Source organism: Otolemur garnettii, unplaced genomic scaffold, assembly GCF_000181295.1.
Source record: "Otolemur garnettii isolate 467f Iridium unplaced genomic scaffold, OtoGar3 scaffold00029, whole genome shotgun sequence".
Classification (NCBI taxonomy): domain Eukaryota; kingdom Metazoa; phylum Chordata; class Mammalia; order Primates; family Galagidae; genus Otolemur; species Otolemur garnettii.
Window position 1 is genome coordinate 8,717,689 of NW_003852424.1, and position 12,704 is coordinate 8,730,392.

The window sequence follows — 12,704 nt, forward strand, 5'->3', positions numbered from 1 at the left end:
CCAGTGATGATCTCGCCTGGCCCTGAGGGCCACCCCTGCCCTCGCCGTTCCCATCCAGTCCCCCATGATTCTGCCCACAGTGATGATCTCGCCTGTACCTCTCAGCTGCTGGAAGCAGGAGGCACTGCTGTCTGGCTCCAGGGGGTGCCTCAGGACCCCGTTGCTGGGCTTGGCCCTCTCGTATTCTCTTTCGGGGAGCATGGCCTGCTCGCTCTCCATGGCGGGGTCTGAGTGCGGGGGCAGGGACTGTGGAAACCCGAACATCAAGAGGGAAGAGAAGAAGAGTAAGGCACCGCAGAGCAGAAAGCCACCCCACCAGGCTCCGATCCAGCGGGGGTCGTCCGGGGTGATGTCCAGGTTACCTGCAAAGGAAAGAGCACAGTTTAGCGGGAGAAGCTGCCGCTGAGGACGTAAGTCGAATGGACCAAGACGCCAGGCGCTCTACAGACGGCCTGGGGAGGGGAAGATGGGCTGTGGGCCGGGAAGCCTATCATTCTACAATGGCGCTTCTGTTTCTCTCAGAGCTGAAGACTGATCCCATTCCCGCCTTCATTTTCTTGTCTACCCTGCATTTATATCAGTCTAAACAAAAACAATGAGAAGCCAGACAGTCTCTGAATTTAGGCTGGAATTGATTGACTTGGCAGAGCTGCCAAGGTGCACTCACGAAACACAAAGAGACATTTGTTGTTCAAAGTAGATTTTCTCCAGGTATACTTACTCTAGGTCTCCCAAAAACAGCTAATGAGATTCAGCACCTCTTTCCCGGCCTTAAATTAGGTTTACAGCTTCCAAGTGGAGGCAAAGAATGGGGATAAGAGCATGGTCCCGGCAGCCAGCCTGCTGTGGTTGAGACCCTCTCCCTTCTCTCCGTATGACCTCAGCTAGTGGTTTGAGCTCCCTGTGCCTCAGTTTACTCTTCTGCCCAACACTGATGACTGCCGTACTTACCTCACAGACTTGCTGGGAAGACCAAGTGGCAAAGTGCTCAGTACAGTGCCTGGCAAATCCTTGAGCACTGAGTCGATGGAGGCTTGTTATTTATGGTTTCAAGCTGCTACTGGAGGTGTTAATTCAAACCTTGTTGGTCAACTGTGTTCGGGCACCAGCCCTCTATTCAAAAGCTTTGTAACCAGCTCGTTAGCTTAAAGGCACCGTGCATGTGCTCCACTGCCTTGCACGGTTCTTCCTTTGACTTTGCCAGCTGAAGTTGTGGGACTAGGAACCACAGCTTAGCCAGTTGGTAGGGTTTTTACTGTCTCTTATCTCCACTGCCTTACATAGCGGCACTCCTAGACGAGCTGCTTAGAAATGTCTCCTTGATGATAAAGCATGGCCTTGGAGCACCGAGGGAGATGCTTGGAGATCTGTTGTATGAGCTAAGACCAACAGGGCCAGAGGCCTGGTCCAGATGGATGGACAGCTCTGGGAACTGCAGAAATCAAACAAGCACTTCACCATGCGTGACGTGCTCCCCCTGATGTCTCTTCGGCTAACATTAATGATGATGCCAGGCATCATTTACTAAGGGCTTCCTCTATACCAGGCATTACACGGAATACATACTTAAGGTCCTTCACCACCATACAACGTAGAACTTTTATTATCCCTATTCTATACAGATAGAGAAATTGAGGCTTAGGAAGGTTAGATGCCTTGCCCAAGTTCACTGAGTTACAGACTGAAACACAGGCCTGCTTTCCCATGCGAAGGTCCACACTCTTTACCACTCTGTCACGGCCCCTCAGTAAAGGACTAATTCCTGTGCCTTATGAAATGGGTCTAAGATCACAGGATCTTCCCGTAGCTGGCAAGGGGAACACTGGTGTCTCCAAAGCCACTGCACTGCAGCGGACCAGACTCTTCCGCGTAGTTGCATGCTGAAGAGGGGAGAGCATGTGCTGTGAGGGCTTGGATCCCAGCTCTGCCACTTCCTAGCATGTAACTGGGTAAGTTCCTTACCCTCCCTGAGCCATAGCTGCAATCGTTTACAAAATAAAGATGACATCCACCCAGGATAGTTGCCACCTAACACATAGGAGGCCCTTTGCATATTTTCACTTTTGTATATATTTGTATAGGAAGGGGAGTTTTAATAAATGGTTTTTTTTTTTTTTTAAAGGATATGGCATGGGAAACCCAAGGTGATCTTGAAAGCATCTTTATGCAAATGAGGGAAAAGAAAAGGAAGTAAAATTGCCTGGGGAGCTGAACAGGAAGGTTTTTCACTAGTCACTTACTGTGTTTCTTCACCTGCTGCCAAGCAATGAATGAGAACAAGAAGACAGCAAAAGGGAACTGAAGAATTTCCCTCCATTGTCTGTGGGCACCATAAAGAGGGAATTGAAAAGCTGGCAGATGTGTGTAGGTAAAGAGAAATCCTAGCAGTTGTTTGGGGGAACAAAATTAGCACCATGCAGAAAGTTGTATTTTAGTTAGGAAGTTAACAACTGTGATGTGTCAGAAAACATCCCAGGGACGGGGTGGGAGGGCTGTTTGTGTGAATGTGCCTGCCTGCTCCCTGCAGGTATGCATAGAAAGCTGGTATTTCCCTCAGAGTCTGAGAGCCGGGGAGAAGGCACTGTCATAGCCACGGCAGAACCAAAGTTGGCCTGGCCTGCCATTTGGGCAGGGAAGAGAAGGGGCCTGCATGACGGTGGGCAGAGAGCAGTATTTTGTAGATCCAAGAAAATCATCACTGACTATTCGGGGAAGTATTGATTTTTTTCCCTCCATTTCAATTATCCAGAGCACAGTGGCAGGGAGAGAAACAACCTGCTGAGGAGAAGCCACTCAGCCGTGGAGTGTGACGCCGTTGGCGTCAGGGAGCAGAGTGAAATTTCAGCATGATCTTGGGAAGACGACCGGCTAACCTGGTCCCAGTCTGAGACGTGTCTTTTGTGAGGTCCTTTTCTCGATCTCTGTAACAAATATTTTTTCTGAGGCAGTGTGGCTAGTTGGGCTGAGAACTAATTCTCCCTCCACTTGTCTGGCAACCATCTATGCTGCAGAGATACTTGTTTAGGACTACTGGGTCCTGGACTACTGGGGTTCTCTACGGGCCAACAAAGAATGGCTTGGTAGACAGTATCAGTGTCTATAAACTTCCTCTTCTGGGGACAAGAAGGGATCCACCTCCCACACTCAAGTCAGGAGTGGCTATATGCCACGGAGTCTTGCCCATAAAACGTGGGCAGAGGGGACACGTGTCACTCCATATGGAAATACATTTGGGCCAGTCCATGAATGTATTTCCTCCTAAGACATTACTTGACTACCTACATAGATGGTTGCCAGACAAGGGGAGGGAGAGTTAGTTCTCAGCCCAACTAGCCATACTGCCTCAGAAAAACAACTACAATAACAACATGTCTCCCACTGACTTGTTCAGAATCTGAAGCATGAACAAAAAATCTTTAGTATTGTAAGTCACTGAGATTCGGGGGCTGTTTGCTACCGCAGCCTAACCTAGCCTACCTTGACTAGTCCAACAGTCTTAGGAAATAAAAATCTGTAAGAGCAGCGGTCCTGGGCAGGCTTGGCATAGCAAAAGTCTTGTGTTGGGTATAGGTAGGGGGAAAGGCTTGAAAACCTCTTTACTTCTCTCTCTGGTTTTAATCAGTATCTTGACTTTAAAAAATTATTGCCATTTCAGCCTTTGGGTGAAGATTGCTTTCAAAATTGAAAAGCACCACTTGTCTTACTTAGATGCATCATATTCCAGTGAAACCAGACACATGCTGAAGACAGAGGTCGAACAGAATGGAGTGGAAACAGCAACCCGGGGTGAGGGGGCAGCCTCAGCAAAGGCGTGGCACGCTCAGGGCACTCTAAGTAGACAGACTTGGCTCCTTGGGGCCACTTGTCTACCTACAGCCATCCCAGGCACTGAGCAAAGATGCTGTTTAATTTTGAGGGGAGTTGGTGAGAAGAGGGGGGAATCATGAGAGCTGAAGAGAGCAAGGAGAGTCATACACACTGGATGCACCATCACAGAAACATCTGCCTGTTGCGAGGCCAGGCAGGCTCACCGTGAGCTGCCTCCGCTTAGGTATCAACAGGCACAGAAGGGTTTTCTCCTCTATAAGATCCATTTTTCTAACCCTTCCACTTTGGCATCTGACTTTGGGTTGTTCTTGTTGGGTAAATTGTGCGAGCTGCTGATAGCTATTTGTTCTCTGTTGCCGGTCAAAGGAACATATGGGGCTCATGGAGATTTCCATCCATTTCTAAGATCACTGGGAACAGGATTAGCCAGTTTAAACTACCCCTTCCCAGCCCTCCCTTGAAGATACCTGAGACCATAAGAAGAGCAGGTCAAAGCAAATTAGAGACATTGACTTCTTCCTCCTGGGCCCAGCTGATGTGTATGAACTACCATGACTCTCCGGACAGGGACACACACGTTTTTAAAGTTCATTTACCAATTTAACCTGTTTTATCAAACTTTTGCTATGGGACTCAAGAATTCCAAGAGTATTATTCAGTTACAAACCTAGTTAGAAACTGGAGACCAGGAGGGTTTGGAGGAGGATGGCCTCAGAACATTCAGCATCCCAGCCGTTGGGCTAATTAGTCTACAATGAAGGCATTGAGCAATAGCAGCCAGCCCTCAGGACCGCAGAGCAGGAGACTCTCGGCTTGTCGACCTTTTTTGTGAAGCAAACAGATGGCGGTATCTTGTTCCAGCTGCAAATACCACGCAGCCGTCTGCGGGACCGGCTGGTGTGCACCTTAGGACAAGTCTGTCTGGATGTGCTGCTGAGGTCGGGTCATCGCAGCTGCCTCCGTGGAAGGGGCAGCCTTCTGGCTGAATTCTTGGAGAGGTTTCAGGGATGCAAGCTGCTCTGTCAAGAGGGGTATTTCGAGGGCCTGAGGATGAATCCTTGCTCTATCCCTCGCTAGCTGTGGAATAAGTCCCCTATTATACCTCATGTTTATGGGCACTGACTATATGCCAGACACTGTGCTAGATGATCTGTAAGATTAGCTTGTGCCCAGGATCATAAAACATCTAAGGGGTGTGGGGTGTAGTGAGGATTCAAATACAGATCTCATTTCAATGTTCAAATGCTGTCTCAAAAAAAAAACAATACAAAATAAAACAGAAGCCTCACTCTGTTGCCCAGGCTAGACTGCTATGGCACAGCCTAGCTCACAGCAACCTCAAACTCCTGGGCTTAAAAAGTCCTGATTCAGTCTCCTGAGTAGCTGGGGACTACAGGCACCCACCACAATGCCTGGTTAATTTTTCTATTTTAAGCAGAGAAGGGGTTTCACTCTTGCTTAGGCTGGCCTCAAACTCCTGAGCTCAAGTATTGTCCCACCTTGGCCTCCAGAGTGCAAGGATTACAGGCATGAGCCACTGCACCCACCCAGCTAGTGCTTGAACTCTTAACCACTGTGTGATGATACCTCTTCTAACCATTAGGATCTACACGTCCTGGGAACATTCTGAGCTTCCAGGGAGCCAATCTCTGCCCAGCTTTAACAAGTGACCTGCTCCTGGCTATTGTTTTACTGATCATCTTCTGATAAACCCATACTGTTAAGGACAGTTGATTCCATGATTAGGGGGACACTCTGCCAACAAGTCCTCCTTTATTCAAGGTCCCGTTCTTATCTGGATTTCAATTTAACAAAGATATTCTAAAAAAGAAATTCTGGAGACACCACCATGTCCTCTTCCAGCTTGCAGGAAAGAAATCTATTCTAAGATGAAGGGCACAGGAGGCCACACGGGGACAAACACTGACAAATGGCAGTGGCTGCAGAATCCCTGTGTCTAAGCACAGCCAGGCCAGGTACCCTGGAGTCTCTCTCCCACAGCCAGCCATTCCTAGAACCAACTCTCCCTGTACCCCCAGCTGATCAGCTCCCAGGCTTCAGTCAGGCTTCCTTGCGGACTCTCCCCTTTAAGGCTGACTCCTCAGCTCTGCCAGGGAACCTGGGGCCGTCAGGTGCTCTCCTCCATACGTCCCACAATAAGGGCCCTCAGTAGACCTGCCTCGCGGCCACAATTCCAAACCGTTGCTTTTCTTGGACCCCCAGTCTCAGCTGAGGTTTTAGAAACAGTGGCCGCGTGTGTGGCCCCTGTACACTCACACCTAAGGAAATGTTCTCATTCCTCGGACAGCCCTAAAGAAGTGTCTTTTTCAGGTAAAGGAGGAAAGGATGGAGGAGGCTTAAAGAACTGAGAACCTCCTTGCTCAAATACAGCCCCAATCCACTCCTAGATGACAAGTTTCAGTCATGAGGTTAGGAACAATAAAACTGCTGAAAACTATAGAATTCTGTGGCAGACTCCCTAGTAGAATAAATGATATTCTTCCGCCCTCTACTGGTAAAGAGCCATCCCAACCATCACAGTGCCTTCAAGAAGGATGCAGAGACTGTGGCTTGCAATGCGTCCTTCCGTTCCTCAGAAGTGGCTCTTGGGACATCCGCTGTCCACCTGCCATTGGAGAAGGCTGCCATTAGAATGGAAAAGCGCCTGTCTGTCTTACATGCACGGAGGCATCAGGCTGCCAATAAACCTGGACCCATCTATGGTTTTGCATCACACTGGGCTTTGAAGGGTGAACAAAGATGTTGAACAGAGTGAGATGGGAATGGCATTCCAGACAGAAGGAACAGCCTCAGCAAACTGAGGACATGTTGAGTGGTAAGATTTAGTCCTCTCCAGCCAGCCACCTGCTGGGTCACTTAAGTCATTCCAAGTACCCACAAAAGATGCTATTCCATTCTCAGCAGGAGCCTGGAGAGAAGAATCTTGAAGTGGAAATACCTGCATGCTGGTTCAGAAGATGCAGGTTTTATACAGATACAGGTACGCCCCTTGGGTTGGGTACACTGCTTCCCTTCTCTGACACTGTTTTCTCCTTTGTAAAGCAAAAGGGTTGGAAGAGAATGAGGTCTGAGCTTCTTTCTGGCTTAGAGATTCTGGTTCTTCCTAGACCTTGGTTTAAGGCCACCAATGATGCTCTGAGGATAAAATAAGCTGCCCGGCCACTTTGCTACTCTTCAAGGTAGCTGCGACAGGAATTCTCCCTTCTGGTGGCTTTCCTGCGGCGTTGGTGTGGTGGTGGAAGCTGGACTTTGGTCCATACGACCAAGATGCAGCCAACTCGTTTTGTGGGTTATTTCTCTTCCCAGCCCACCCATCACCTCTCTTGCAAGGAACAGGGGTTAAAGGGACAACCAACTGCTGGAAAGCAGCTGCTTTCAATCACCTCCTGAACAGACCCAGCACTTTAAAAGAATAAATAAATATGGCTGCATCTGATTTTTGTTCCACTTGGAAATTCGTAACATCATTAGCTACAAGTAAATATATCAGTGGGATTAATGGAGTGAATCACAAAGCGACTTGATTGGATTTAAAACCACATTATTTCTTTGGGGTGAATTAGTTAATTTAGCACTGTCAAGAGATGATGGATTGAGAACCCGGGGACTGAGAGTTCTTATTGATCCTGAGAATAGATCGGCGTGAGGAGGGGAAAGAAGCAGAAGTGGCTTCTTGCCTTCTGTTTTCCAAGGGAATGGAAATATGGCTTCGGTACCCATGAAACTATATGGAAATAATAGTGTTCGTTTTCAGGGAGGGGATAGGGTTGAGAACACAAATGGTAGGCAGCATCTCGGAGGGTCTTCAAAGATTCCCATTGCACTATTCACGTGCTTATAGAATAATCCCTTCTCCTTAGGAGTGGATTTGCACAAGCGAGTAGCTTCTAACAAACAGAATGCAGAAGTAATGAGATGTCACTTCTGAGATTAGGTCATAAAAAGACTGTGGCTCCTGTCTCAGGTGCCATCTCTCACCTTCTCCTCGGGTGCCCACTAGAAAGGCCCATGGAAGCCTTGACATGACCTTGAACCAGGCCCACATCTTGCAGCACCGTGACTGCCGCCTCATGTGAGACCCCCACCCAGGACCACTCAGTTAAGCCACTCCTATACTCCAGACCCATAGAAAAAAATGTCAGATAATAAATGTTGTTCTTTTAGGTCATTAAATTTGTACTGATGTTATATAGCAATAGAAAATTAATATGTCAAGTGACTTGCTTTGCCTGATGAAATTCAAGAGAAAACGTGTGTCACTTCTGAGCAGAAGCTTCATGGGCCAGTGTGGAACTTGCCACAGTCTGGTTTCCTGCCTGCTCAACTGTGCAAGCTGGAGTGTTACTTTAACAGCAATCTCACAGTGATTCTCTGGGCTCCTCACTGCATTCAGGTGGTACATGATTTTGATGTGTTCCATTATTGGTGACGTTAACTTTGATCATTAGATTAGGGTTAGATGGAACTTCTGGGAGGCTAGGCCCCCGGGTGACCACAATGAGCCAAGTCCTCCCTGTACCCCACAACCCACACTGGACATGGAGTGGGATAGAGAAATAAGTTTGGGTTGTATAAAATCACTTAGCTGTGGGGACTGTTAGTCACCACAGTGTAACCTAGCCCATCCTATCTGACACACTGTTCAATCCCAGAATCATGCACTGGGGGTCCCAGAGCATTCTGATAATACATTTTCTTTTCCTGCTAAAAACTCAAGTTTTGTATACAATGGTCTTCAATGTGGATCTTTCCTCTCCAAGGCCACCACAACAGTGTCTCATAAAAGGACTTTCAAACATTCTGTCTTATTGACCTCACCTGTACCCTGGCTCTTCCAGAGTGTTTCAAATTTTGGTTTAGAAAATAGGATCCTCATATAGATTAAGGGGTCACCACTCATTAAGTGCCAGGGGAATTTCTATGTATACGCTACCATTAAATTCTTAAAACAGCCCTTTGAGGAAGTCATAATTACTGTTATTATCCTGAATTTACAGTTGAGGAAAATAAATTTAAGGAGTAAAATCAACTATTGGAGATTATTTGGCCCCTAGGTAGAAGCTGGCAGAGCTCAGACTTGACTCTGAATGAACTGGTACTCCTTCCTGCCCTTTTCATGGAATCTCAGGGAGGCCCCAGCTATAGAGGCAGGTGCATCAAGGCTCAGTCTTACTAATAAGGCTTTCAGAACCCTCAGGCTCAAGCCTCTTTATGAGGGAGGAAATGCTTCCAGACAACAATTACAAATTGAGAAATATTCCTTACTTGTGTCAATGAAGACTGCATCCACGTAGATTTTGGTACAGAAAGAGCCCAGGATAAACCCACAGGCTGGTCCAAATACCAGCATCGTGAATAGGATTCCTGAAAGAAGATGAAAGATTAGATTATAAAACAGGACATTCAACAAGCAAAATCAGCAAAGGTTAAGAAGATTATTTTACATTGATCAGATGAGATATCTGATTATACAAAATGACATTACAGGAATTAATCTAAAAATCCTAAAGAGGAAAGTTAGTATTTCTAATTTGGGAAACAGTATTGAAACACTGCATTATGGTAGGTAGAATTCTTTGGTATTTTGGTAGATTGTTCTGAAATACTTGGGGGCCTTAGGACATTTGCCATTAGAGGACTATCCCCCATGATCTATCCACCATCTATTATTAAATATTTTTTTCTGCCTTCTGAAGTTTGGAAAGGATTTTTATCGTTTTGCTTTTGTATTTTTCTTTGGCTTTCTGTAACTCATTTGATCTATGGCTGGCTAAGATTCCTCAGCACTCATCGTGCAAACTCAGGAATTCTTGTGAAGTGAGAAGAAACTAAGCCACATTTTTTTTTCAAATGTAATGAAATGTCTATGAGCCCTCACATTTTGCAATAACGAAGTTCACACCACAGTATGCTTTGAGAACATTTAGATACTTATTAATTTGGATTTTTGCCATTCTACCCCATATTTTGACATCACTGCGCTGTTGTGTTATTGCTGCTGTACCAGGTGTTCAGGACTGAAGCTTTCCTGTAGGATTTGAGAAGAGGACAGGCCCTAGCTGATGCCTTCAGTAGCTGATGGATATAGTACTCAGAATTTTACATAGACTTTTTAGGTCATTCTGGGAAAACTACAGAGCCTGAACTAAACCCCACAATTTTTATCTATTTAATTAAATTTCATTTTGGAAGACATTTCCTGATAGTGCCTTTAACCCTTGGGATAAAGAAATAGCCCTGTCTCCTTGAAGCTGGCCATCTGATGAGGAAAACCAATACCCGGGTAATCCCAACCAGACAGACAGCTTGATGGGTGAGGGCTAACAGGTCCACACAGGCACCTGAGGAACAGGGTCAGCTTGGTGGAGGTTACTGCACCAGCCTGGTCTATTTGCAGAGATAGACGAGACCAGCTCAGCCTGAATCCTCGAGGTGGTGATCTCACGAAGCCAGTCAAATATTCACCCATTCAGCCAATGTTTACTGAGCTCCCTCCATGTGCCGAGCACGATTCTTTGGGTTAAGGATTCAGCATTGAACCAAACAGTCAAACATCCCGGCCTTCATAGAACTCGTTAATTTGGAGCAGAAGAAAAACAACTTAAACTGTAGGCAGGAAGTCAAGTGGTTTTTAAGTACCAGACAAAGGAAGCCATGTCTTCCCAATTTATAGTCAGGAACCCAGAACCCCAGAGCAACGCCTTGAAAGGAGGCTTATAAAAATGTTTGATGCAGAAAAGAATGAAAAAAGGTATTTTATATCCTAGGAAAAGGCCTGAATCCATCCTCAGCATAATCCTTCTCCGTGATTTGAAATCTGAAGTTCAACTATTTCCAGATAGTCACTCCACAGCTAGCCAGAGACCCTCGGATCTTCCTCCCGTTAATTAAGAGGAATTTAAAAAAATGAAAATGTGCCACTTTGGAGAGCAACAACATCCACATTATTGGCACGTTCTCTCTGGTTTGTGGTAACAGACTGAGATAACCAGGGGACACTGGGAGGGGGACTGGGCAAGTTGGGAACACAGGGATCTTTCAGGTACAAGTATTGGGAGGGGCCGTCCCCAGCGGAGTTAGGGAGTAAACTGGCCTTGGCCGCCTCCTGTGGGCGAAAAATACAGCAATAGGAGGACATGTGGAGGGTGGGGGCAAAGCAGCATCCTGGCAGGAGCAGCCCCACCCACCCAGACTCAAGACCCTTCTGCCTCAGGGCAAAGGGTGAACGCTGCCCTCCGTCCAGGCCACAGGCTGCAGGGGAGCCAGCAGTCAGTTACCCGCACTCTAAAGACAGCTCAGCAAACAAACTAACTGGTCACACCTCCCAAAAGAGAGTGGCAGAGCACAGGAACACAACTGTCCTGCCAAGGGGGCAGCCCGTCCTCTCCTGACTCACTGCCACCGTCAGTATTCCCAGCTCCGCCCCTGGGCAGCCCCTCCCCCTGAAAAATAACATGACTTCCTTTCATTAAAATTAAATAAATCCTCCAAACCGCATAATCACCATTGAGCTATGCCCTACAGACTGAATGATGAAAATTATCATTAATACTTAATCACTGGGGGAAAAAAGAGAACACCAATGAGCTGAAGAGCTTCGATGGTGGGGATGAGAGTGAGAACCGGCCAGACCCCATGGGACAGCTCAGGTCCTGGCCTCCCGCCCTCAAGCAGAGAAGGATGGGCGTCCCCCAAGCTGCTGACCTCAGCTGTCTACAGGACCCTCAGAGGGCCCAGTGATTTTGGCTGGGGGCTCAAACAGGAGACAACAGTGGCCTGCTGTGGTGTTACCACACAGCAAGGCAGCCTCTCCACCCAGCCCAGAGCCCCTCCCACGCCGTGTCCTCTAAGGACGCGTGTGGGTTCACACTGTGTCTGGGTTGTGGGTTTCCACTTTAATAGGATGGAGTTCCCCTCCAACCTCAGAGGATACCTGACGGGACTCAATTCTGAAAACCAAAGAAAGGCGCGAGACACACGTATTTTCCTGTGAAGGGCACTTCCCCCCTGGCTGCAATCTCTAAGTCACTGCACCTCAGACAGCTGTTCAGGCAACCCTGCAGCAGCAAGTTCTCAAACATTCCTCCAAGGACAGTGCGGTCACGAGGATGCAGGAGGGACCTTCGTGCAACCAGAAGCACCCGCTTTTACCTCAGAAGTATCTCAGGACAATAACTCAAAAGAAGTGGCTTCAGAGAGCACAGCCCTGGGTCTTCAGGGAAAGCTGGTCCCCTGAGGTCACGTGAGGCAGGCCGTGAGCTCACAGAAAGGTCACTTCTGAGTTTGCTCCTTGTCTGTCCCTTGAATTCATTCTCTCTGCCAGGCTGTGATTTTGTTCCTGTTTAGCAAAACCGCCTCAAATGTCCTGCCTAAATGGAAGAGAAACAGATTGCCAGGCACTGAAATCCAGGGTGTGCAGAGGGAAGGGCTGGCGCCTCCAGGGGAGGGAGAGAATGTTCTCGGTGGCCCAGTGCTGTGCCCTGTCTTCTGCAGAGTCAAGGGCAAGGATGGGGAGGGGTGAAGAGAAGAGCCCGGGACGGGGAGCAGAGACACTGGAGGTGCCCCGCCGTGCTCCCACCCTGTAGGACACAGGGTTCAGTGAGGGGTGGGGGGATCCCAAGAGGAAAGATTTCTCTCAGGCCCTAAGAGGGAAGCCCAGGGAGAGCAAGGACGCCTGTGTTCCAATCTCAGCTCTACACTTATCAGGTCTGTGAACCATGGATAAGGTATGTTTTGATCTCCTTGTACCTCAGTTTCCTCGTCTGTAAAATGGAGATAATAACAGACAGTGCACAGGGGTGTGGTGAGGATTTAATGACCCTGTCTTTGCAAACCTCTTAGAACAGCACCTGGCA

At 47.6% G+C, this 12,704-nt stretch overlaps 1 protein-coding gene across 1 annotated transcript in view; it reads right to left on the bottom strand.

Moving 5' to 3' along the window:
- SLCO3A1 (solute carrier organic anion transporter family member 3A1) overlaps positions 1-12,704 on the bottom strand; it is a 266,408-nt gene that overhangs the window by 58,505 nt on the left and 195,199 nt on the right. The window contains exons 3-4 of the mRNA XM_012804584.2: positions 9,115-9,213; positions 99-362 (exon numbers count right to left, since the gene is read on the bottom strand). Coding sequence (XP_012660038.1) covers positions 99-362; positions 9,115-9,213 — 363 coding nt within the window. The remainder of the gene's footprint in view (positions 1-98; positions 363-9,114; positions 9,214-12,704) is intronic.